General features: G+C 46.4%; 8 protein-coding genes across 8 annotated transcripts; 6 read left to right on the plus strand and 2 right to left on the minus strand.

The window, feature by feature from the left end:
• The first annotated feature begins 449 nt into the window (after positions 1 to 449).
• On the plus strand, positions 450 to 1,894 carry F5147DRAFT_836457 (uncharacterized protein). The gene is made up of 2 exons (XM_041444000.1): positions 450 to 1,208; positions 1,258 to 1,894. The coding sequence occupies exons 1-2, from the start codon at positions 633 to 635 to the stop codon at positions 1,507 to 1,509; spliced, it is 828 nt and encodes a 275-aa protein (XP_041293766.1). The 5' UTR covers positions 450 to 632; the 3' UTR covers positions 1,510 to 1,894.
• A 2,275-nt stretch (positions 1,895 to 4,169) lies between these two features.
• On the minus strand, positions 4,170 to 8,418 carry F5147DRAFT_690783 (P-loop containing nucleoside triphosphate hydrolase protein). The gene is made up of 25 exons (XM_041437094.1): positions 8,147 to 8,418; positions 7,990 to 8,098; positions 7,899 to 7,934; positions 7,834 to 7,846; positions 7,678 to 7,777; positions 7,495 to 7,624; positions 7,429 to 7,445; positions 7,347 to 7,374; positions 7,273 to 7,285; positions 7,181 to 7,223; positions 7,067 to 7,132; positions 6,695 to 7,016; positions 6,487 to 6,643; positions 6,405 to 6,434; positions 6,168 to 6,351; positions 6,050 to 6,112; positions 5,957 to 6,000; positions 5,778 to 5,899; positions 5,471 to 5,727; positions 5,389 to 5,420; positions 5,270 to 5,339; positions 5,178 to 5,214; positions 4,993 to 5,130; positions 4,872 to 4,946; positions 4,170 to 4,819 (listed from the first exon to the last, which is right to left on the minus strand). The coding sequence occupies exons 1-25, from the start codon at positions 8,296 to 8,298 to the stop codon at positions 4,283 to 4,285; spliced, it is 2,775 nt and encodes a 924-aa protein (XP_041293767.1). The 5' UTR covers positions 8,299 to 8,418; the 3' UTR covers positions 4,170 to 4,282.
• Positions 8,419 to 9,873: 1,455 nt separating this feature from the next.
• On the plus strand, positions 9,874 to 12,642 carry F5147DRAFT_690801 (permease for cytosine/purines, uracil, thiamine, allantoin-domain-containing protein; the record flags this gene model as incomplete). Its single annotated transcript, XM_041437095.1, has 13 exons — positions 9,874 to 10,072; positions 10,120 to 10,419; positions 10,484 to 10,593; positions 10,645 to 10,842; positions 10,889 to 10,974; positions 11,027 to 11,132; positions 11,186 to 11,591; positions 11,660 to 11,700; positions 11,816 to 11,882; positions 11,936 to 12,073; positions 12,129 to 12,232; positions 12,284 to 12,342; positions 12,395 to 12,642. Exons 2-13 carry the CDS (start codon positions 10,339 to 10,341, stop codon positions 12,640 to 12,642), a joined length of 1,644 nt encoding a protein of 547 aa, XP_041293768.1. The 5' UTR covers positions 9,874 to 10,072; positions 10,120 to 10,338.
• Positions 12,643 to 13,271: 629 nt separating this feature from the next.
• F5147DRAFT_772748 (CK1/CK1/CK1-D protein kinase) lies at positions 13,272 to 14,483 on the plus strand (the record flags this gene model as incomplete). Its single annotated transcript, XM_041441371.1, has 5 exons — positions 13,272 to 13,341; positions 13,399 to 13,548; positions 13,660 to 13,670; positions 13,727 to 14,364; positions 14,414 to 14,483. The coding sequence occupies 5 exons, from the start codon at positions 13,272 to 13,274 to the stop codon at positions 14,481 to 14,483; spliced, it is 939 nt and encodes a 312-aa protein (XP_041293769.1).
• A 4,718-nt stretch (positions 14,484 to 19,201) lies between these two features.
• Positions 19,202 to 19,393, plus strand: F5147DRAFT_575469 (uncharacterized protein; the record flags this gene model as incomplete). The annotated part of the gene is made up of 1 exon (XM_041431273.1): positions 19,202 to 19,393. A coding segment is annotated over one exon (192 nt), but the record flags the coding sequence as incomplete, so codon positions are not given.
• Positions 19,394 to 19,411: 18 nt separating this feature from the next.
• On the plus strand, positions 19,412 to 19,794 carry F5147DRAFT_772751 (uncharacterized protein; the record flags this gene model as incomplete). Its single annotated transcript, XM_041441372.1, has 2 exons — positions 19,412 to 19,673; positions 19,745 to 19,794. The coding sequence occupies 2 exons, from the start codon at positions 19,412 to 19,414 to the stop codon at positions 19,792 to 19,794; spliced, it is 312 nt and encodes a 103-aa protein (XP_041293771.1).
• Positions 19,795 to 20,189: 395 nt separating this feature from the next.
• F5147DRAFT_772752 (uncharacterized protein) lies at positions 20,190 to 20,893 on the plus strand (the record flags this gene model as incomplete). The annotated part of the gene is made up of 3 exons (XM_041441373.1): positions 20,190 to 20,447; positions 20,496 to 20,565; positions 20,649 to 20,893. 3 exons carry the CDS (start codon positions 20,190 to 20,192, stop codon positions 20,891 to 20,893), a joined length of 573 nt encoding a protein of 190 aa, XP_041293772.1.
• A 572-nt stretch (positions 20,894 to 21,465) lies between these two features.
• Positions 21,466 to 24,788, minus strand: F5147DRAFT_745378 (uncharacterized protein; the record flags this gene model as incomplete). The annotated part of the gene is made up of 10 exons (XM_041439745.1): positions 21,466 to 21,575; positions 21,606 to 21,797; positions 21,990 to 22,356; positions 22,378 to 22,688; positions 22,765 to 23,160; positions 23,999 to 24,106; positions 24,155 to 24,428; positions 24,481 to 24,546; positions 24,574 to 24,702; positions 24,735 to 24,788. 10 exons carry the CDS (start codon positions 24,786 to 24,788, stop codon positions 21,466 to 21,468), a joined length of 2,007 nt encoding a protein of 668 aa, XP_041293773.1.
• Positions 24,789 to 25,703: the final 915 nt, after the last annotated feature.

The raw sequence follows: 25,703 nt of genomic DNA on the forward strand, positions 1-25,703 counted from the left end.
CTCGCATTCTATCAGAAATTTCCGAATCGTACCAATGATCCATGGTGCAACAGGGCGGGGGGGTGACTGCCGCGGATGTAGAAATACTACAGGGCTAAGGGATTGGATAATGTGAGCTGACCAATGCCCGAAAAATGGGGGTATGACAGAATTTCCATCGGGAGACGATCATTACAGATTCGTTTTGACATAATACATGTGATTTGGGGTTAGCTGCGGCTACAGCACGACAAAGTGCTGCGGTTTAGTATCCAGACGTTCTAAACGTTGCGATTAGTGGTGGATAGCCTTTGTGTTAATCGAGGGTTGAAACATTGCGAAGTCGGCCAACTTGTTCGTGTTGTAGCACATTGATATCGCGTGCAAGTCCAAGACTAGTAAAAGCACGTGAGTAGAACGCGACGCGTTGTGGCAAATCGGAACATCGGAGTTCCAATAAACACGCATCATTTAAAGAGAGTTTACCGAACACGCCTGTACAACTTGTTGTCTTACATTTTCTAGCCGTCACATTCAACCACGCGCATCAAGCGACTTCCCAGCCTACACTGCCTACACTGCCTCCTTAGCGCACTTTTTTCCATTGCACGATTCACAGCATTCTCTTCGCCTCGTTGCTCATTCAAATATCAATGTCCGTTCGCTCCTTCACAGTCTTCCAGGACACCCCAACCGAGATTCAGAAGATCAGTCATGTTAGCGATAAAAATCTCGTGACAACAACAGCTGCGGATGCTGCTGCCACATTGCTATCAACCCTTGCCGCTATCGAGAAGGAGAACCTTCATCCGCTTACAGGTGAACGCGCGGCCCAAACTACCACAAATGCATCCAAGAAGCGCAAGACAGCAGTTTTGGTAACAAAAGTGGTGGTTCCTGCGCCGTCTTCCAAGAAGCAGAAAGAACTCAAGTCGGACTCAAAGAAACTGCGTAAATCTGCCAGTGGCAATGTAAATAGAAGCGATGGGCGTAAAAAAATCCCTAGAGGGTCACGCCCTGTACGCAAGGCTTCCCCTCTGCCAAGAGTCGATGAAGAACAAGAGCTTTCAAGTGCAACTCCAAGTCAGCGAGATCCCGCTCGTCTTATTATTTCCCAGGCCAAGATAGATTCCAAGTGTTACGAGCTTACTGTCTCACCATTGGCAGACGTCTCTGAAGCTTATGATACCGCTACGGAAACTTCGGATCAAGAGTCTGTGTTTGACAAAGTTCGTGTATCCTTTTCTGTTTACGATCATCAATTGACCTTGGTTTCAGAAACAGTCTGTTGAACCTGAACTTCGCCATTATTTCTCTCCCGCAATATCGCACGCCTCGTTACCATCTGACCAAGCGGATGCTACCCCTCTTGCTTCAAGGGCTGTTTCCGATACCGAATTATCTACTCCAGAGCGCAGACAAATTTGCTCGGCATTTACCTTTTCATCTCCGTCGCCTTCCTCGAAACGTTTTAAAGAAGCTTGGTCATCCCCAAACAACAAGACAAACGCCTCCCATTCAGAATCATAATATCTGACATATACCCCGTCGTGAGCCCTTTGAACTACTACTATATTGACACCTGCACACGTACAATTTACTATCACATCTTACCCCAATCTCATCTTCACATTCATCATCAACCTTCTTGTCAATAGCATTTTTTTTCTTCCTATTTATACATTCCATCATCGCCGACATTATTACCTTGGGTTACATCGGGTCACATCTCGCTTGCTATGCTTCGGTCTGGTTCACTCGCTTTGGTTTGCTCGTTGCTTTGTGCCCCCAGAGTATCCGCATTGTTGGACTCCTCAAGCATTTATGTATTACGCATCTCGCATCAATCTACAATTCAAGAGATCGCCGAAGAGTCTTGATACGTCTCGTTTTGCTTGAATTCAGTCATGTGCACACTACGAGCTCACTGAATATCTTCAGATGTTACTCAGACTTGAACGACTCCTTAGCAAGTTAACGAGTTATGTTTTTGGTCACAAGAAGACATGTGCTACTTAGCTCATGGTCATGATGACAATCATCTGCATGTCACCAACATCTCACAACTCTCAACATTGACTTGGCTTAGCGATAGGCATATCATGAGTCCCGCATATATTTTTCATCTATCGATAGAGCTGATGGTGGGAGTTTACAAATGTGAGTGATATGCATGGAAAGCGCGCTGTCAGAGAACTGCGAGTTGTGGGCAACGAATGCGCCCTCCCACCAGTTGAGCCTGCCATGGGTTTGATCAATAGCATCATCCAAAACCTCGAAGTCACTCATGAGCCCAATCTCACGCTCACCAAGCAGCTCATTACCGTGAGTATCCTTGCGGATTCCATCTTTGATTTGTTTACATAAACTTCTCCATAGAACGATGACTTCCTGCCTTGTCGAGTCAGAGACACGCACATGGCACGGATCCTTCTGGATGGCCGACATGTTTAATATAAACATATGGGGGATTGTATCGTATGCCCACCGTCACCATTATGATATCATTGGCCTGTGTTGAATGAAGTTTCCAAGCTCCATAATCCAACTAGGAATGTGGTGGTGGCAAGCCCGGATATGCGTTGGCCAGGTTACGGCATTGCCACGCGTTCCTTGTTCTGAATGCGCGTCCTGGGGCCATTCTCCATGTGACGTTCCCAATTGTGAACTGCACGAGTTTCTGGACGTTTTAGAGCCTGTGGTGCGTCTTTAATAGTGCTGATATGGCATAGTACGCGTTCCTGCCTTCACAACGACGCGTGAGCTAAGCATAGCATATGGTGTGGTGTTCAAGCGAGCATCAGAGGTTCATGTTCGTAATGCTCAGGGCGATGTGGCTCAGCATTAACGCCCTCCGTGCGTTGCATTCCACGTTTCCTGTTTGTACTCAGCCGAGGCTGGGCAGTACCAAATTTGATGCCAGCGTCTTGTGGAACGAATACTCGAGATTTCCTGTGCTTCTTCTCTTTTTAGCTCATTTCGCTGCCGGTTGTGGTTCCCTGTGCACAAGGTGTAAGTATGCTCATCCCTTCTTACGCATGCGGTCATGGAGCGTCCTTCCTCAGCTACCACCTCTTCCTTGTGATATCCATCCCAATGCCCACAGCCTCATTCGCATTCCTCATATGGTGCATCGTGAAAGCTCACGGAATCGGTCCGATTGTACACCAACCTTCCATATTGCACGGATCAAAGCTAGGCTGGGCTATGGTAGTTACTAGTCAGTTCCATGTCATGCATCGCTAACTAGGTGACGCTTGTCACGAACGCACCGGACTTCCCCTCGCGCGCTCGCACCCCATCGGCCGCGCTATACCCACAACTATTCACATTTCCTCTCACTGCATCATTTATGTTAGGTCCGAATCCTCGCCGGCTCGTCGTCGCAGGTAACAGTGTACGGGTCAACCATCTAGTCTCCCATGGAACTTTTGGGGAATTCCTTGAATGACAATCCGTCGAAAGCGACGATATTGGGGGTGTGTTGTCGCGATATCCCAGGAGCTGTGCTTATGTCTGACGCGCCTTGGCCGCGCCGCTTCGCGTCTTCCTTTTTGCAGGTATTGTTTATGGATCTTGGCGTTATTCGTGATTGCACAGGTAAACTCGCTTGTTTTGTTTGATGTTTGGTTGCGATTCTGATGCTTTCTCTCCCAGATGAGATGCGTCAAATATAACATATGGAATGTGGTTCCTAAGGCTTACGCTGACACCGGTTTTCAAGCTCGAATATATCTGCGAACTCGGCGTCGGTAGGATGCGATCTGACCGCACTGTTCCCTCGTTTCATCGCTGTATGAGCAGAACTTCCGACGAGGCTGGTATATCGATGCTACCGTTGGTCTCGCCATGTGTCCATGGAGCATGAATGATGAAGAATAGTAACGGATTTACCTCTTACCTCTCTGCACATAGCAGGGCCAGAGCTCCTAGCTGAGGCGATGGTGTGTAGGCAATTCTGCATTCTGTGATGATTCATTTCAGCATTCCAAGCTGGGACACATAAGGTCGCCAAAGTTCAGTCCAGAACCCAAGGCCAATGGTTTGCACCTGGTTGGTTCAGGTAGTGGTACAGTTGTAGTTCAGCCGGCTATGGCAATCGTGGTAAATTTAGGGTTTTACTGATGCCGCCACCCCGTCCCGACTTTCACCCAGACCGGCCATTTCAGACTTGTCCTCCTGAAGATGGTGTATGATACTCTGCAACCAGTGTTGGCTGTGATTTTGGCAGAACTATGAAGTCTGTGGCTCGCTGTTGTGTAAACACGATTTTTGTACTACTTTCTGTGGGAAACTTTGTGATTTACTGACGCCTCTTTTCGTCTGAGAATAACTTCGCCATCTCTTCAGATATATTCATTCCACGGTCATCAAGAACATGGACGGTCTTGTCAAACCGTCCGGCCTTGCGATATCTCTTCTCTGCTTGCTCGAACTCTTGAGCATTGAAATAGGCCTCAGCAGCTTTAGGATCGTCTCCTGCTCGAACGTAGCAATCCGCCGAGTTGCGATAATACTGTAGCTTTTGATTTCCTGTCTCGGTCGCCCCACAATCAGTAAAGGCACCGGCAGCCACGTTAAAAGCTTTTTTTTGGTCGCTGAGTGAGGCCACTCCGACACTAGAACGTGCGACTTCTCGCAGTCGATATGCTTCACAGACCTTCACTTCACGACGAAGATTAGCACGTTTGAAGCAGTGGATAGCCTGCGAGTAGCTCTTGTGCGAGAATAGTGAGTGTCCGAAGGATGCCCATTCTTCTGGAGTCGAGGAGACGGCTAGATGAGGGACATTGGTGCGAGGGGTACAATTCTGGACCTGATTGCGAGATGTCCAGAACATCTGAAGGGAACTGATTATCCAATCGAGTTACGCCGACACACTCTAAACGTACACGCATCGGGTTTGATTTATCAACGATCCACATGTTCTTCCTTGCTCGAGTGATCCCCACATAAAGAAATTTGAGCTAATAGAAGTAAGCCTGAGTTTATTTCGAGGATCGGTGCGTCTACCTCGCTACAAACCCCAGCGTATCGCGCCTTGTCACGATCGAACTTCGATGTATGTCCTTGACTGTCTACCTCATCGAAAACTATGCGCCATCGTGACAGATCTACGACAGAATCCTCGAAAAAGTTGTACAACAGTACCTGACCGAAGTCAGACATCCATCAGATAGCAAATTTAGCTTTCTCACATCATCGAATTCCAGGCCTTTGCTCTCGTCAAGGGTCCTGCACGCATATGTGAACATGAAAATAGAGTAAAGGTAGTCTTGATACAACTCACATAATCAGTCCAATTTCACCAACTTGGTCTCGCAACTTCTGACGTGCTGCATCGTCACGCACGAGAATGCCTAGATGTCTTGTCAGTGTATGAATGAGACCTCTAACCAATTACTTGACATTGCTGGGCTCCGAACTCAATGTGACTACCGCTGGAAGAATCCTCAGAAGGAAAAGAGGGATATCGTCCAGGCATACTTACCTCGCCCCAAACAAAAACTGTTCATAACGAGCGGCGTCTTTATCCCAACCGGTAAAAAATACAGGCTTCAACCCGTCAACCACCCCCTTTTCTGGCCGAAGGTTATCGATTGTGTCGGGCCAAAATTTTGTGATGAGTTCGATCACAGAGTGCGCGCAGTTGACGATGCCACCGTGCGATCTGTAGTTAATCGCCAATTGAAATGTCGTAGGCTGATGAAGACATGCTCCAGCGGAATTGACCGAGATATTCCGCTGCTGCTCTGAGGTATCAATTCAGGCCCGAGCTAAGTTTACTATCTGCTGACCTCCTCATGGTAGAGAAACGCTTTCAGGTCATCGAACCTAAAGGAACTCCCTGCAGAGATTGTCTGTGCGGTGTCCCCAGTCCAGAATAAACCGTCTGGATTCCTGCACAATTGCCTCAACACTGTAACAGAAAGTTCTAAAGGGATTTCTGTCCACGAATGATGGAGTAGCTACTTACGGAGTGCATCGATCAGAAGGTTGTCTTGTGCTTCGTCGACATATCTAGTGCAGGTGGTCAGGGGCAAGATGCATTGGTGGGGATAACACATACAGATAATCGATCTGCTGACCGGGGAACCCTCGGCTCTGCAGGACTTTGAGTATCGCGTGCGTGCTGTTTAGGCATATATCGTGACATTACGTGGGTGAGAAGAGAGAAAAGGTCGTACCGGTCTGCAACATCATGATGACGTCGCTGCCTCTTGATTTTCGTATAATACTCGAAGATGTCATACAGGATCTTCCTCTGACTCGCAAAATTTGGATTAGAACGATGAGGAAGACGAAGGTAGTTTGGGCGATCGAGAACTCCTTCAGGACAATTCAGTGCGTGCCCGGAGCCTTTAACCACCCCTGTATGTATATTCAGGAATTGTCAGTATCAAGGTAATGCAAATAGTACTCACCCATGAATTCGCTGAAAACCAACCACGGGTCTGGTGGGGCAGTGTCAGTACTTCATTGTCATCACAAGAGAAAAGACACTACTGAGTTTCTTAGTGAGTTTCTGCGGAAAATGAGGCCAGTATTGATTTGCGAATACGTCATAGGTGACGAGACTGTCATGCGCCTCAGCATTGTTAATATTGAAGAAAAGCCCTCGGATGTCCTTGCTCAAGATATCTGCCGCGATCATCTTCACCAGCTATATAAATCATTAGCTTGAGAACTGTCCGGACGACGAATTGGGACGTACTCGATCGAAAGTTACAAAAAGAGGAAAGTGCTGATCCTCAAGTTCGCTGTATTTCATGGGTATATTCTTCTGTGATTCGGGCAGGTCGTCGAGATCAACAAGGCCCTCCTGAACACTTTTTACCTTCATTCTTGCAAGTTCCTGCAGGGTATAGCCTGCTAACGCCAGAGATTCGAGAAGCTTTGTGAAATACTCTTCCACTTTCGTGGCGAGCACTCTGGATTTGGTGACGAAGATTTGGCGTGGCTTCGGCATGTCAACGTCACTCATCTCCCAAGCTCGCTGAATGTCGAGAATCTTAAACAGCATCGTTGTGGTTTTTCTAATCGGGTGCGATAAATAAGCTATTCATATTAGGGGCAGGACACTTACCCCGTGCCACTGCGACCCAAGACGTAACATGATGTGGTACACTCAACAATCTCTTGTTCTTGAGGTCTGAACAAACATTGATCAGTAAATGCGTCACATTGGGGCAGAACTTACTCGAGTCTAAAGACGTGCTGTACGTCTTGGTTTGCGATGAGACCTGTTGGAAAGATAAGAGGAGGCGGCGAGCTAACTACATGATCACTTACTATGCAAGAACGCCTAAAACAAAAGGTTACCGAATGAATATTTGCGTGCCTATGAATCGCGTTTATAAGCTTACTTGCGAGAATGTGACATATTTCTCCAAACTAGAAAATTGTTAGATGAAAACCAATTTAAATAAGGATGGCGAAAATTCGTACACAAGTAAAGAGTGAAGCTATGCCATGGGTCAATGACTGTACAAATGACAACTGAAAGTACTCAACTCGGTCCATGTCCTTATTACTAGGATTGAGTGGGCTTCCTGAACATTCTGGCTCTGGTTTAGCTGGTGGGAATGATGCAGGCAGAATCGCTCTATCTGTAGAAAGGACTGGCTTATTCTGAAAGATACATCTGTGCAAGAAATCATTCAGTGAATTGCATCAAGAGCTGAAAAATGTCCTTACCTTTTACGATATTCTTTGCCCTTGCGTGCGAGATGGTTACCCAAGGCATCCCATATTCTGCCAATCCGATCATGCGTATAAATGCCGTATACCTTGATTACTGGAGTTCATATGAGTGCTAATGGCGGACAGATGTAATCGCTCTTGATAGCTCACCTTGTGTTTCGGACTGTCAAGACTCCAGTCTCAGTACCATGCTCGATGTTGATGTCAGGACCCACCTTTCCATCCTGGTCAGGGACACAATCGATCTGGTACTGTGAGAAAAGTGGGTGGTTCTGCTCTGAGCGACGTGCGTGAAATTACACCTACTACTAATCGTAGGCCACTGGTCATCTTGGCATAGTAGATAGGTATGCCTGCATCCGGCCCGTTAAGTTGCCTGTTGTTATCATCGGAGAAGTGACCTTTCGATAGTTGTCTGTGGCAATGATGAGATTATTGCAGCGAAATTCATCAGAAGACAGACTTAATCTGCTTGAAGATGATCTTGAATATCTCCGTATTTGCTCTACGGAATTCAAGCAACTTTTTGTAAGCCTCCGTAGATATAAGGATTTGCCACGCTCCGAACTCATCCGCGTTGTCGAAGTAAAGCGCAGACTCCATAGGCTGCACCATTTGGTACGTATTGGGTCGGTCGGTCGGGCTCTCGACATCCTCGGTTAACGAAACTTCAGGCGCAACATCTTTGGCAGACTCTCCCACATTTGGGAAGAGTAAGGCTTTGATGTCGCCTGCCAATTCCGTCCTCCGGAGAAGCGAGAGGTAGAACTTACGGAGAGCTGTCAGAGGAAACGTCAAAAAGTAGCGAATATACTCACCGAGAGAGCATTTTTCAGCTCCGCAAGGATGTGAATAGACAATGATGCGGCAGCCTTGCTCGTGAGAGGCACAACCACATCGAGCCTCACGAAGAGTGATGTGTCGATAGCCGCATGAGCTTTCGGGCGATTACGCTTGCGCACTTTCTGAGACACTTTCTTCTTGAAGAATTCATCATCAAAGTCGACGTCGAAGAGATCAATCTCGTCTTCAAATGACCCTGGACCAGCAAATTTCATAGCGTTCAACGCGCAAAGTACAGGTAAAGCGCGCTCGATGAAGCCTCTGTGGCGGCTGATGTCCCTTGAGACATCCCTTGAGACATCCGTCGCTAGGGATTCAACTGGCAAAGTTAAAAAGTACATAGACAGATTGTCTAGCATTTTGCTCGCAATGGATGCTGGATATTCTTGAGATTTCGTTGGAAAGTCTGTCATGATCTGTGATATCATTGCCTCGCGGCGATCCCAAACTGTTACAGAGTCAGAGCTGATGGCGCTCGAACAAAGTCTGTGAGATACCAGAAATGATATATGCAAAAATATGGGCTGATGACAACATGTGTTCGACCGTGGCTTGTAATGCGGTTGCTCCTGAACTTGAAATTACGTCCAGATGATGCAAGGAAGCTCTGAGGCCTGCCTCGTTGGTTATTCGATCTTTAGAGAGTAAGTCCAACATGAAGAAGAGGAGTTTGTGATAATGGCGTGGTTCTAGGGAACTTGGACCTGAGCTGTGTCAATGATGGTACGAAGGAGTGCCTCGAGCTTGAAACAACTCTGCAACGAGGTCGTCCTTGTAGTATCACGTCGACCGAGCGCTCTGTCTGAATTTCCAAACAGGTTGAGGCGTAAACAGTACACCCAAATTCGACACCTGCAGGCAACCAGAAGCTGCATATGAGCGATAAACGTTGGACCCTCGAATGATCCCAGATTGTGATAAGAAGTTGACCCTACCGGTGCTCGGCTGCGCCAGTCCCCGACTCGGCCAAGATATGATTCGCAGATAATTGTATGTATGATAGTACATCCGAGGTAACAGACAGTCAGCGGCAGACATTCGAGTCAGTCCTAGGCCCAAATTTTGTGTTTTCTGAGAGAGTCGCGCTCCTCCTATCCTGTGGTTCACATCGCAAGGCTCGCGAGTCGAACGTTTGAACTGCGTCTTGGAAGTTGGAGAGCGGCGACAGCTCTTGCCTATTCTAGCGGCCTTTAGCCGACCTTCAGGGCAGGCTTTTTCATGTTGCTGGCTGGGTCGACTTAATGAAAACCGGCTGCTTGACGGTATAATTCTCTCTCTCTCTGAGTCTGACGACGACGACGATATTCCAAAATTCGCATGCATATCCATTTGACCTTCACACTCATGACGTCTCAATCAATCATCTTGTTTTAACCTCGGAAAGACTTGGCAGGCACTCACAGACGAGTGACTGTGGCATACATACAATTGCCGAGCCGATACGGAGAAACCTCATGGAATGCACTTACTTCTGTTGCGGTACTTTCTGCAGAAGTCGCCGAAGTTAAAAATTCCTGGCGGGCGCATGTTGAAAACATATAGTTCTGTTAGCTGCCGCTCGTTACACCTTTCGATTGTTCATTCACTTATCACAAACGGAGGGCCATTTTGGAGGATCTTGACGCATAGGGAGCTGCCTGTGAGTTGTGGCCGCCTGGTAGCCCAAGATATCATGTGAAAATGGGTGTCAGGGACATTAATTGCCGCGTGGTGGCGTTAGCCATGCATGATAAGCATCGAGTTAAAGAACTGCGACTCCGAGCGCGTGAACGATGATAGCGCCCTCTTAGGCTCTTACCATTTGAACTTGTCATGGGCTTGCTTAATAGGATCGTCCAAAGCTTCGAAGTCACCCATGACTCCAACCTCACCATTACCGAGCAGCTCGTTGCCGTGAGTATCCACAATGGATGCGATCTATCCCTGCATGTACTGACGGCAATTTGCTCTATGATAGAACTACGATTTGCTGCCTGTTGAGCCGGAGAAACGCACATGGCGTGCATACAACTACGTTGCCTTCTGGACAGCGGACACGTTCAACATAAACATGTGGATGATCGTATCGTACGCTCACCATCATCATTATTTTGCTCGGTATTAAATGAAATTTCCAAGGTCCATGATCCAACTAGGGATGTCGTGGTGGCAAGCCTGGATATGCGTCTGGCTGGGTTATGGCGTTGCCGCGCCTTTCCTTGTCCTGAATGCACGTCCTGGTGCTATCTTCCATGTGATGTTTCCAATCGTGAATCGCACGAGCTTCGGGATGTTTGGGAGTTTGTGGTGTGTCTTTAATCGCGCCGCTATGGCATGGTGCGCCTTCCCAGCTTCGCAATGATGTACGAGCTAAGCAACATAGCATATGGTATGGCGTCCAGGCGAGCATCGGAGGTTCCTGTGTGCTCGTAATGCTCAGAGCAATGTGGCCTAGCATATATGACCTGCGTGCGTTTATCATTTCCTATGGTAATCATACTCAACTAAAGCTGGCCGATAGCAAATTCGATGCCTGCGTCCTCTGGAACGGACACTCGGGATTTCCTATGCTTCTTCCTCTTCTGGCTCATTTCGCTGCCGATCATTTGGTTCCCTGTGCACAAGGTGTAAGTACATTCACATCTTCCCATGAAGACGGTCATAAAGTGACCTTCCTCAGCCGGCACTTCTTCCTTGTGACACCCATCCTGATGCCCATAGCCTCAATCACATTTCTCATATGGTGCATTGTGAAAGCTCACGGAATCGGTCCGATCGTGCATCAACCTTCAACACTGCAGGGATCAAAGCTAGGCTGGGCTATGGTGGTCAGTTCGATGTCATGCATTAGTAACGAAGTAACCCTAGTCACCAACGCACCGGATTTTGCCTCCCGCGCTCGCACTTCATCCGCCGCGCTATACCCACAACTGTTTGCGATTCCTCTAAGTGCGGCGTTTGTAAGTTTGATCGGAATCCTTGTGAGCTCGTCGTCGCAGGCAATTTACGGGACAGCCATTTGGTCGCCCATCGAACTGTTGGGAAATTTCTTGAACGACAATCCGTCGAAAGCAACGAGATTCGGGGTGTGTGATTGTGATATCCGAGGAGCTTGGTCTATGTCTGACACGCTTTCACGTCTTCCTCCTTGCAGGTATGGTTCATCTCAGCATCATTCATGCTTGCACAGGTGACGTCACGTGTTTTCGATGATATTGCGAATCTAATGCTTCTTCTTCTCCTAGATGGGGTGTGTCAAATAACATACCCAGACTTCAGAACGGGCTCCGAGCTGACATTGGTTACCAAGCACGAACATCTGCGCAAATTCAGTGTCGGCGGGATGCGATTTGACCGCACTGTTCCCTCGTTTTATTGTATGCATATCCAGTGTATACTCAGAACTAACATACTCAAGAACCAACTGCAGAACATCCGACGTGGCGGGTACATCGCTGCTACCGTTGGTCTCGCCATGTGTCCATGGAACCTTCTGAAAAATAGTAATGAGTTCACCTCTTACCTCTCCGCATATTCAGTGTTCCTGAGCTCCATTGCCGGGGTGATGGTATGTAGGCGCTTCTGTCATTGTTCTTTTCGCCATTGTGAACGGGTTGCTATAGGTGACAGAATACTACATCATCCGCAAGGGTCATTACAATGTGAAGGATCTCTATAACACCGAAAGGGGCAGCTGGTACTGGTACACGTATGGAATCAACTTCCGGTGAGAGTTTTGATTGCCTTGAAGTGTTCAACCCTGACAAGTATTGTTAAGGGCATATACTGCGTATATTTCTGGGATCCTTATTAATGTTGTCGGTTTCGCTGGAGCCAGTGAGTTGCCCCCACTGTCGCGATGCATCGATCCTGAGATGTTATTTCCCAGCTGGGCGCACAGTCCCTCTAGCAGCTACTCGGATATATGAATTATCGTTCTTTACGGGCTTTGGAGTTTCTGCAATTATCTATTGGGCGTTGAATTGCATCTTCCCGGTAATCGGTGCCGCTGACACGTTCGAGGAAATTGACGTATCTGGTTATGAATGTACTACAACACGTAGTTTGCGGGATGTTGAGGAAGTAGACGACGAGAAGAAGGATGAAGGATCAGATCATTCTGCGAGCAAAAGATAAGGAATTTAACAAACCTCTATAAATTATGGAAAGTTACATGGCAAAACACATAATTTGTAAACCAAACATAGCCCGAAAAGCATAATTCAGGTGTACAGCAGATGCCAACCTTGGTGTATTCTGAGTGAACTTTGCATAAAATCAAAAACTATATATGGATATCTTTTTTGTTGTCCCAAGAAATTCACTAATACTAGGATATTGTGGTAACATCATCATTAGAATTTAGGTGATTTGGAGATCACACACATAGCAACCCCTGGTTGTTGGTCATATGTAACATCAGGAAAAAACAAATATTGGTGTAGTCTCAGTGATGGCTACATAGTGCTACATAGTTAGTATTACCACGGCTCAGCTATGGTCAGCTCCAGTGCAGCATTTGCCAGTTTGCCAGAAGTTTGGCAATTATCGTGAGCCAAGCCACTGATTAGTGACTCGGTCCGATTTGTAAGCCATGCAAACTGGTTTCAACCAAAAATGTGTGAACCTTGGCTTGAACCGCTTTAAGCTGGCTCAAGCCAGTCCAGGCCGAAATGCAAAAGTGGCAGTTGGGTGGCAGAATATTATTCGCTTTCCTCTCAGTTAGTTGATTTCACGTTATTTCTACTTAGGCTATTGTATACATCATGGATAAGGTCCCTACTCGAGTTGATGGAAGGTTTAGGCTGGGAGACATGTTGGGGTCTGGCTCGTACGGTATGTCATTCCCATATCACTGACTACATGTTGATTCAACATTTGGACCGCATTTAGCTGTTGTGTATCGTGCACGGAATATCATCAAGGATAACGCAGTCGCCATCAAGCTTGAACCTATCAACCACTCATCTTCTGTGCAGCGTGAATACCGCATTTTGAAAAACCTTGAAGGTGGTATTGGGATTCCCCGTGCCCTGTGGTTTGGTAGGGAGTCGGCATATCATGCTCTAGTTCTTGACCTCCTTGGGCCATCACTGCATCATATCTTCCTTGCCCACAACTGAAAATTTAGCCTTGACACTGTTGTGAATCTAGGAGACCAGCTGGTCAGTCAGTGTGTGTATTGCCATCGCACGCGCAGATCGCTAACCCCATCTCCCAGCTTTCACATCTTGAATACATTCATTCGCATAATTACATCCACGGTGATATCAAACCACAGAATGTTGTGGTGGGCCTTGGCGATTTGAAGCACACCGCCTTTCTCATTGATTTCAGCACCGCAAAGGAATTCTGGAACACATCGACCAGAGTCCATATACCATTTCGCCAAGGTCAACGTCTTACCAGCACTCCTGCATTCACGTCAATCAACAATCATTTGGGACTTGAACTGGGTCGTCGTGATGACCTTGAGTCACTCACATACATGTTAATATACTGTTTGCAGGGCTCTCTTCCATGGTTGACCAGTGACCAAGAGAAGCTTTCCAGCTCTTCCATACTCGAGCGCAAAGTCAACACTACCATTGAAGTTTTGTGTCAAGGAATTCCTGTCCAATTCGCAACGATTCTCATTTACACGCGTGCTCTCACATTCTCAGAGGACCCTGACTACAACCACATTCGTTCCTTACTTCGTGTACTTCATTCTACATCACCTGCTCCAGCAAGCACACAGCTGGATTTTGGCAAGCCTGATGTGCCTACCGCACATCCCCTTCCATGCTATGATGAACCCTGGGCAATCAAGGCAGTGCCTTCAAGTCCATGCCTGCCGCTTCATAGATCGTCTTGTGTGTCAGTAGTCCATTTTATGGCCTCACTTTTGAACTGACATTATTGCAAGTTTATGCCCACATAATCACCCCTCCCCATTGCATGCAACTGCCTCAACTCCACGCCGGAAAAAGGCCTAGTTTATATATCATGACACCGTTATATAGTGCTACTTGTTACTTGTACATACGACTGTATATGCATACTATGTGAGCTAATGATTCTATCATGATAGGTTTCATAGCAGTGGCAGGAGCACAGCCTTTGAGTCTATGACTAATATCAAGATGGTATCTCATTTCTCCAACTCCCATGCACAACGCAACCTCTTATCTTTCAACATGCTGCAGGCAGCAGTGCAACTCAGCAATGAGAGACTCATGGTGACTTTCTAAAAAGTCATTAAGCCTGAAAATGAGGATCTGATTTCTGATTTCCTTGATCATTCAGTTACACGGTCACCCATGGGCCACAGTCACCCACTGTCTGCACAAGGACCTTATCCCATCCATTCTGTTGCGATCTAGAGAGCCTCTGGGCCCTCTGCTGGAGTCAATCACCTCTAGTAAGTCCCTATCTCAAAATCGCATTAGTTTTTTGCTCCTCAAGGCTCTCACTCATCTGACTCACATATAGCATTAAAACATCAAGGCTACTTCGCTAGCGACACCTATGGATTTTCCATCAGGGACTTGCAATTGCTGCACGTTGGTGTGCTCTGGGGTTTCCCATGGTGAAAACCTATATAGACAGGTAATTCTGACATTAGATCCTTCAGCACAACCATGCCTCCTCGACGGAAGAACACTTCCCGGGTTGCTCCCAAAGCTGCTCCTGCTCCCATCACTGCTGCTCCTGTTGCTGCCACTCCTCCTACTGCAACTCCTGCTGTTGCTCCCATTGCTGCTGCAGCGAATGCATCCGTGCTTCAAAATCCCCCAAGATGTCGTCAGCTTCCTGTTAGATTCAGAGATAATGGTTCAAGTCCCGCTGCAGACGAAGGGGAATCCTTTCACCTTGAGAACATCTCCGATGATGAGGAAGACAAAGCGGCCAACCCTCCTGCACTCACAGTAACGCCTGTTGCATGCCCTAGTCCACTCCAGACTGCGATGAATACCACCAGAACTGACCCTCTGGCCACTGGTGGCTGAGCCAAACCACCTAAATCCTCTGCTGACGTTCATTTCTTCTACAGACAGGACCCTGTCACTCAGTCTAGAATCTGTAAAGCCTGCGAGTGAGTATTGTATTTGCAGTCTATCATTTTTTCTAACATAATTTGCAAGAGAAATCCACACTCATGACAATACTCATGCTGTTGTATCATACCTTGCTACTACAGGCACTACAGGTCGTCGGACACATGCATTTAACGAGCATACCATCATTTATTTGGAAGAAGCAGAGCGCAACCACTGGCACGTCCATGCTTCATCGCGTTTGAAGACATTTTTGGATGATGGCTGGACGATTGCGACCTTGCATCAACGGCTCAAGGATCTGGCTTACACCTTGGACTCACTCGGTACTCCCCCAAGTCCTAGCTCACTCACCAGTACCAGCCTGTTAGCTCCAGATGACGTACTGCCTAACTTTACCCTGGATGAAATGCACAAACAGATTGTGAGATTTATCATTGCCGATGATCAGGTGAGTTGATGCACACTTTCTACATACTATAGTCAGTAATTGTTTTCAGGCAATCAGCATTATTGAATGCTCAGAATTTCGCTGCCTGATCTGTCTTCTGCAGCCATTGCTCAATGAGACTGATGTCTTTCATCAAACTAAAATACGTGAATTGGTCATTGATGCTTTCCATGAGCACTTCAATGCTTTGAAGAGGGACCTTGTGGTAGGTCTACAGTTGTCAAGAGCCCCGCAAAGCATCTTATATTCTTCAGGCTGCCCTGGGAAAGGTTTCGTTCACATCGGACCTCTGGTCAAATTCTAACCTTTTCCCATTCATGGCTGTTACCGCCCACTGGATTGCTAGGGCAGACCATAGTTCAGTCCTCGTCTTGAACGCAGTGTTGATAGCCTTCCATCACGTCCCAGGAAGTCACACTGGAGAATTGCTAGCAGAAGTAATATTGCATCTTCTGGATCGTGCCGGTGTGACCAAGAAGGTTAGTGTTTGGTTGTGCCGTGTAGCATGCTCTGACTTTGTTTAGACTGGTCATTTCACCTTGGACAATGCCTCCAACAACCAGGTTGCCATGTGGGAGCTGTCGCACAAACTCGAGTCCTGGGGGATTGATTTCCCTCCCATTGACCACAGAATCCTGTGTTTCCCCCACATCATTAACATATGTGTGAAGCACATCATCGAAGAATACCACACAGCCGACTATTTGCTTGTGCCTGACTATTGGGTCATTGGCAATCGCACTATCATAAAAGCGGAGTATCTCAAGGCCGTGTCAGGGAAAGCTATTCTCAGAGCTAGGGACGTTGTGCACACAATTGGCGCATCTAACCAGCGATGTGATTTTTTCAGGGACACCATTGTCACAGGTAACGAGAAGGAGTGGTTTCAAGATGACATGGGTGCGAAACTACAGCTCCCCATTGTCGAACTCCTGCTTGATGAGTCAACTCGCTGGGATTCAGTCTATATCATGCTTAACCATTTGCGAACCCTTTGCCAGGTAAGATATCACCCACTAAACATCTGCCATGACTAATAGTTGCCCAGGCAATAGATTTATTCTTTGACACTCCTACTCAACGCTCTATCAGCAAATTCAAACTGAGTTCGATGGAGTGGCAGTTCTTACAGGACGTTGAAGTAATCCTAGAGGTCAGTTTTAGTATATTCAAAATTCACGCTTCATCTGACTGTGTCATATCAGGCACCCCATGCTGCCCAACAATGTATGTCAGGTGAATGCACTCCCAAGCTGAGCGGTGCATTTCCAGCGTTCGAAATGTTTATCGAGCGCTGGAAGCTTTTGGCCCAACATGTCCCACACTGTGACCCTCTTGTCCAGATAGGTTTAGATTGGGCTGATAAGTATGACGAGAGGATGGGCGCCACAAATGCCTATGCAGTTGCTATGTGTGAGTCCATCGATATCTTTTAGTAATGTATGGTTGCTCACGTTTGAGTTCATCAGTTGTCGATCCTAGTATCTGAATGTCGTGGGTTCGGAATCATTGGGGGGAACAAATGAATAAAGATGTAGACGAGCATATAATCCATCTGGTACGTCTACCATGCAACTTCAAAGGTCAAACTGATATTATCTCATGTAGATGCATCAAAAGTGAGCTGAAAATGGCTCAGCATATGTAGGGCCTTCAGCTAATGAAGTAGTACTTCGAGAACAACCACGCACACTAGGCTCGCGCCTCTATGGACTACCTGACATCAATGTCCTGCCGCGTCACGACAGCATTGCCCAAATGGTCGAGCAAGAGTTCGAGGCCTACACTACGGCTAATCTTAGCCCCAAGACAATGGACATACTTGCGTTCTGGGAGGTGAGCGTCCTGCGTCTCCATATGTTATACCTTTCGTCATTGACCACGAGGTGTTGACCAGGTTGCAGAGACATCATTTCCAACAATTTTCGGCATTGCAATAAACCATCTCCCAATACAGGCCTCCGCTGTTCCATGCGAGCAAGTTTTTTCATCTAGTAGCGAAACTGACATGAAGAAATGTAATTGCACAAGCCTGGTCCTGATGGAGGCTCTGCAGGTGGTAAAGTTCCTCCTGAAAAAAGAGCGACTCAACTTTACCAAAGGTTGGGCAGCATCACAGAAGGATATGGAGTACAAGATGTTGCGCGAACGACAGGAATCCAACACTGTTTTGACATTAAATAACAGTGGCATTACAGGTGATATATGCGACAATCTTCTCAGAGCTATCGCAGAGGATGAGTGTGACAACATCGATGATTTTCCTACTACCTATGAGCTATGATGTTTTCTTTCCCTACTTATCTCTTGTTTGCCCTATCTTTATGTGTTCTAGCTGCCTGGCTGTTTGCAATAGTGAACTTGTTCATTATTCGCCTTTCCTTGACAGCCTGTGCTTCATCTCGACAGGCCAAGTGCTCTCTCGGTCTTTACAAGTACTGGCTAATCACCTCTACTCACACTTTGCAGTGTGCCAACACTCATCAAACATTGCAGATGTCCATCCAAACAGTTTGGACTTCTCAATTTGGCAATCTTTCGCCACTTTGCCCATCCACCTCTCGTAGTCTTCAGATTCGCGTTTCTCACCATGAGACGTAGTTCTGAGTGCATGACGAGTTTGGGGCCGGAAATCAAATGTTGAGGTGTGAGTAATAATCTAGTATCTGGCCAAACTGACAGCCAAGGATGTTCTCCCAAGCAATGGCCATCTTGAATTGTTAAAAACTAATGGAAGCAGAAGTTTGGGCGGAAGGCTGGGTGCCTTTCAGAACATATTGGGTATACATACATCAAGGCGGCAGGTTTAATGTACTGGGCACTGACTCTCGTCTTGATGCTTATGATCCGCATGATCAACATTGGGAATCAGGTATGGTTGCAGCTTTTGACCCCATACATATCACTGATCATTTTCCAAGGTGTTCTTGGCCAAATGGGGTGAATCCTACGAGGTCTGTGGCATTCTCAGTACTGGCTCACATCTTGTTGGGCTATTACGCAAGTCTTCAGGCCTCCTGCTGGGCATCACTCGCAGGAGGGATTTTCCCTGCCCCCCTCATCAAGGTGCAAAAGGTTCGCGAGCATTGTAGGTGCTTTACTCTTTGTTTTACCTCAAGTTCCCTGATACTCTTTGAAGCATTGGCATGGCATCCAACGAAAGAAATCGAACTGCACAGAGTGAACGGTGTCTTCAAGGTCAAAGAAATGCGATCTGGAGGCGTGGTTCCCATTCCAAGGCGCATACAAAGAGCTCCTTTCCTGCTCGAATTGCATGGATGACAGGCGGTTAGATATCTGTCGTGGTCTCAAAGTGAAGGACCAGCAACAGAAGGTCCACATCCACATGCTGAACGTATGTGCGCATCACACGTCAATTCTAGAGCCATTCAAGTGAGTAATCATTGACACAATCATGTACAGACACTTTCTAATCTATACGGCTCTCCCTACAACAGCTGCTTCTATCCCTGCCTCCCCAACATCCTCAACAACCAAGATCGCCACCTTGATCTCCCTGGCACCTGACCTCTCTCCCCTCTTCTCTCCCCTCCTCTCTCCCTTCCCTCCCTTCCTCTCTCCCTTCCTCCATCCCCTCTTATTTCTCCTCTCCTCTCCTCTCCTCTCTCCTCTCCCTTTCTCTTCTCTGTCCTGCCGCTCAGTCATCCGCTGCTCTTGTAAGTGTCGCGCGCGAGCAGCACTGCCATACAACTAACATATGTTTAGCTTTCGATTGAACATTCATCAGACGATTCGGACCACGTATGTTATCTTGGGGACCCATATGTACTTGAATAGTTATGTGTTGAGGGATGATGAGTGTAGATCCAGTAGTAGACTGGTAGTAGATTGCTATGATATTGATCTATCAGCTTTGTCGGCAGTAGATGTGAAGTTGAATTCTATTTTTAGTAAGTTATTCTCAGCCCTGTGAGAGGGCGCTCAATTTAGTTGCCGGCAGGCGTCTTAGACTTGAGATTTTCTTGTGCAACTACACTCATGAGCTGGTCGCGCTACTCGGACACATGGCATGTTCACCTCACCACAAGTTGTCTCGCAGATAGTTTGTATATCCAAATTGCTCAGCTGAGCTATGGATTCAACTACAAGGTGTGTTATTAATCTTCTTACGTTCTCATGCATTCTCAATGTCTCCCCACCTCCTCCAGCTGCTTTGACACCTACACCTACATATGGCCATCGTTATTCCTCACTGCCACAGCCTGCTTTCCCTCCACCCAACTCTTCCTACATCACACCACCCATCTATCTCCCTCTATCGTTCTTTGCACCCACCCGCCTCTCCCTCTCTCAGACTCTGGACGAAGGGCACGTTCCAACCGCACAAAACTAGCCAGACGGAGCATGAGATGTGTCAGTATCTGGAGTGGGAACTCAATGTGGATCCAGTGACGTTCAGGGAGTTCGAGGACATGGTCAAGAAGTATTTGGTACGTCAACAACTTTACCCTTCTCACATTCTTCCCTCATCGTCCCAGACAACTCCTCCTCCTACCACAAATCCCTTCCTGCCTCCTCCAGCCACTTTGGCACCTACGCCTATATATGGTCATTGTTATCCTTCACCGCCAAAGCCTGATTCCCCCTGCCCAACTCTTCCTACACCACACCACCCACATTGTCGTCATCAGTGGCATCTCCTCCAACACCCCCTGGTATGGAGGACTGCACGGCTCACATCGTTTCAGCTTCGTCTTCACCAGGTATCCCAAAATCCCCCCCGCCCAGCTCTTCCTACATCACACCACCCACATTGCCGTCATCAACGGCATCTCCTCCAACACCCCCAGGTATGGAGGACTGTCCGGCTCGCATCATTTTAGCTTTGTCTTCACCAGGTATCCCAAAACACAAGCCTGTACGGCTGTACCGGTAAATTTGTTTCTATTATCACCCGCTACCAATTTTCTGTAGTACATTCTCGTCATGTGTAGTACATCCATTCTCATCCTATCTCACCACTAAAGAAACCACCACATATCAAGAGCATAGACTTGTGTCATTTCAATACAATTATATATATATATTATATATATTATATATATATTATTATTATTATTATTATTATTAAAGCTGGCTTTAAGACCTTAAATGCGGCTCCATAGACTAGACCAAACTACTAATTACATAAGCTATAACTACATACACGGTTTGGCTACCTACAGCTCCGCTTGCGGCTAAAGCCGGCCACAAGCCAGAGCTGCGGCAACACTATACATAGTCACTGTAGCAATCTGTAGCTGAAGTCAGGGCTATATAGAGCTACAGGAGGTGCTTGTAATCACTGTAGTCACTGTACTAGTAACGTAGTCAAAATTCGCACACTGTAATTTAATTGAGCGCTGTAGTGCTACAGGAGGTGCTTGTAATCACTGTAGTCACTGTGGTAACTGTAGTCAAAATTCACACACTGTAATTTAATTGAGCACTGTAGTGCTATTCTATATTCTAAGTAATCATAGTGGACATACAAGAAGTCTCGAGGTCAATGAATGTATTCAAGTAAAATTCACTCACCAACTCATACATGTTCATCATGCTCATACATGTAGGATTGACTGATTGACCCATCTTTGGTATTAGGTGACATGGACGAATAATTTCATCAACATGTATCACGGCCCCATTCTGACACAAGCAATGAGTTGAATGTGTGACTTGATGCAGACCAGTTGTCTGGTCTGCCTCTCTGAATAGTGTGAACCATTCAATGTAGGCAAGGGGTCGCGAGTACATGCCAAATTGATGAGGCAGCATGAATATTACATGGACCTGTGCAACTCAGACTGCAGCTATAACTTAGAGTTCATCATCATACTGTGTGAATTGGAAGACATTGACATACCATCCAGGGTGAGTAGTACCTTTGATGCTTGGACACTATCACTACTAATCAATGCCATGTCAAATCATGCAGGGGAACCCGGCTTCCATCCAGAAGGCAAAGGAAGCACTTCAGGCATTGCCCTCACCTGCAGGCACTTGGGTGACTTGGACATGAGGGTCAGGGGGAAGGATGATGACGACTTGTTGGAAAACATCAAAATAATCTTGATAACTGAGCACAATGCGATTGTGTGGGAAATTCTTCTGTAAAAATGACTTGAAAGCAGGTAGAAAATCAGTGGCACCATGCATGATTTCAAGATGTTGAACAGATTGCTGAGGGTGTGGAAGTGTCTTCGCTAGAACATGAACTATATCTTGTAAAACAACAGGCACCATATCAAAGTCCTCATTCTTGGCATCAGAGTCAGAGTTATACTCACATTCATGTTCTGTCTGAGCAGCACATTTGGCCACCCATTCAAGGTAAGAGGTCCACCAGAAGATTGCTTCCTGGCGTTGAAGCCATAATACCATTTGTTCCTTGTAGTCACACTTGTTACTTGCATGGTAAGCCCCTTTAGCAAAGTTGATGTGTAGGTGCTCAGGGAGTTCAGTGTTGAATCCATTGGCAGCTCCAAACAATTTGATTGACTGAATGTAGTGAGACAATTGATGCAACTTCAGAATATTGAAATGTTTGCGCACTGTGAGTTCCTTTAAAACATCCTTGTTTACATGAAATACTGTGTGTGCATTCTCCAGACCATCCAGGTATTCGCTTGTATGTGTATGAAGTTGTGCGTAATAGCAAAAATCCAGTATGGACCATGCGACAATGACAACTTGACTGTAAATTAAAGTGGGTTAATTCATTGAAACCGAGCAGAAAGGCATAATATAGCACCTTGGGACTGCAACAGGTAATTAGTGCCATGAAAATGCATTGCATCTCCTTATGCTCAGTTCCTGTCCATTGTTTGATGTTGGATATCCCTTTCTTAAAATGTTGATGACTGGGATAGTCTGGAATGGTCTTGAAGTGAGTGTTGATTTTGTCGTTGCCCACGATGTCGAGGCACCATTTGACAAGATGGTCTTTGAAGACCCCTTTATGAAGTTGGTGGAGGAGATCTGGCGTGAACACCATAAAAATGTCGGTGTGTGGTAAGTTTGCCCAAAAAGGTTTATACACGGTGTGCAGCCCATACTCATCAAATTCTACAGGGTGCTGACCACTCCTCCGTCTCTCCAGTATCTCCTTTGTCAACTCCAGGTCTTGCATCACCGAATTTAGTGGGTTGCCCCACTGTAGCACTCGAGCTCATGCTAGGCTTGTATTCAGCTATTTTCCAATGCATGTCGCACATGAATCACTTCCTGATGTTATTCGACACTTACCCGCTCAATCTGATGTTTATCCACTAACCCAATGCAAACCCAACACAAACCCAACACAAACCCGCTAACCTGATGTTTAGGCCGCATTAGACCCAATATTTTCCCACGCACTTGTCCTCCCTAAGTCCTGTCCTGTCGTATCTATCCCCACTAGGTGTGCAGTTACTTGTTTTCACATCGCTAACATCGTAGAATGCGTTATGACATGTCCGCAGTACATCGTGTCTTATTACATAGGACATCGGACCTGAAAATCAGCGCTACTACTTTCACCTATAGCACTCCGAAATTCCACATAGACACTATATATTTCGCATACCTCCTACCTATTCACTTACCTTTCTACCTCTGAGTAGGAGGAGGTCATCCAATACTTAGTGGTTCTTAGCTGAATTCCGCAAATATCATCCATTCTTTATCTGAAACACTCCAAAACATTTGACAGTAACCTGCCATTCGCTATATTCCCAACGCTAACCCAATGCAACCTGAGGCAAACCCGCTAACCCGAAACCTGAAAACATCGGACCCGACATTTTGACATCAGACTTGTAATTATACCTTCGGACTTTGTTTCCCACGCTTTGGACTATCTTCCTTTTTGTATAACTAATTATTCTAATACCATACAGCAAACCCCTCGGGTCGAACACACTTGTCTTGCAAGTATAGCAGACTAGGCTGTGCATGACCACAACACATTTTTATATTGCTGGTTACATTGTGTAGTGCCCAGCAATTGTTGTATCTCTACACCGCTCATCGGCTGCAACCAAACATTTAGGGCAACAGTTCTCTTTACAGCAAGCAACCAGGCACTGTGCAGAGAAATCTGCAACATAGGCGGCAAGTATAGGGTATACTTGTTAAATGAACAAGTCAGCGCAAACCATGTCTGTGCCATCCTCACCAGCTGCAATGAGGGGCTCCAGCAGCAGGGACAAACAGTATAGAATAGTCAGTATCCAGCATGCATTGGAGGTGAAGCAGTCGAGCTTTATGGCTGGTAGGTACCCAATCAGCACTGTCACATGTGTTGATGTTTGACGTTGTTTCTCCTTTGCAATATTGCCAATTGACAGGTAAACAGGCCATGCAGATTTGTCACCTTGAAATTGTGATAACATTGTCTTGTCAGAAGCCAGAATGATGGGAGCTATGGTGGCTCCTTCAGGTAGTTCTTTCTGATGTGAAGGTAAGTTCGTTTCTCTCATTTAAAATTAATGTGCTACTCACTTGCTTGTCCCACCACCAATCAACCATCCACATATCATCAATGAGCTGCTGACTGCCTGCTTTGTCCTGGTATGCTCATGATGGTGTGTATACCATATGTTCCTTGAATAAAGGATTTCCAATAAGATCTTTGATGCACTCCACAGGATCACACATCCAAAGCTTGACATCCTCATGCAGTGACTGTCCATTCTCGTCCGTTTGATTTCCCTTGATGCTGACCTCCAGGCAGGTCCATGTGGCAGCTCATCGACCTTCTGTAGGAATGATTGATTGTTATGGAATGAAGGTTTTGTGCAGTTTTGCATCTATTACTATGGTCAGCACATATTACAGTGACCTATCTCCATATAATACGAGGGAACGGACATGCATAATATCCCATATGATACGGGCCAGCAGACCATGGGCCCATGATAAAAATATCCTCGACTATGATGGATGGGCCGGGAGGCAAATTATTCCCGATGGAGGCGGGTGGGCCCATGCAGGGAATATATAGAGTAGATGAGTGGGCCAATGGACATGAATATTAGGTAGACGGGTGGGCCGAGGTAGTTGGATATTATGCAGATGGGTGTATTAAGGTAGATGTGTATGAGATAGATGGGTAGGTACTTGTTATCACATTCACGGGTGGGCCCAGACACATATTAAATTAGATGGGTGGGCTGAGGGTATTATAAAATATTGTATTAGACGGGTGGGCTGAGGGTGTTGTATGGGATGTTGTATTAGATGGGTGGGCCGAGGGTGGTATAAAATATAGATGGGTGGGCCCATGTGTATCATAATTGTAGACATGATGGAGCTGAGGTAGTTGTACATCAACCAAATCAGAGGAGGTAATAAATCAAAGTTACCAAGTTCCTGGAGCAGCAGGTGATCTCCTGACATGGCCTTTGATGGTGCACAGGTTGTCTTGCAAAATTTGGAATCCGGGGTGCGAAGCTTGTGTTGCCCTATGAGATGCCAAGTTCCAACCACCCAAATTTGGGTCAACCATACCGACTTCCGAGTTCCGGGACCCGGGAGTTGACAAATGAATATCTGATAACCAGCACACTTCCAATCAGGTAGTATTTCATTGAGCAATGGATCATCCAAGGGGTCCCTTATCGGACTTGGTAGTCAATATAGGCAAATGATAATGAAAACATGAAAGTTGTTATTATGCTATTTTTCAAACCTGAGACCCTGAAACCCATTGTTCAACATGTCCA

The sequence above is a fragment of the Suillus discolor genome (assembly GCF_016758755.1).
Source record: "Suillus discolor strain FC423 chromosome Unknown F5147scaffold_22, whole genome shotgun sequence".
NCBI classification, from domain to species: Eukaryota; Fungi; Basidiomycota; class Agaricomycetes; order Boletales; family Suillaceae; genus Suillus; species Suillus discolor.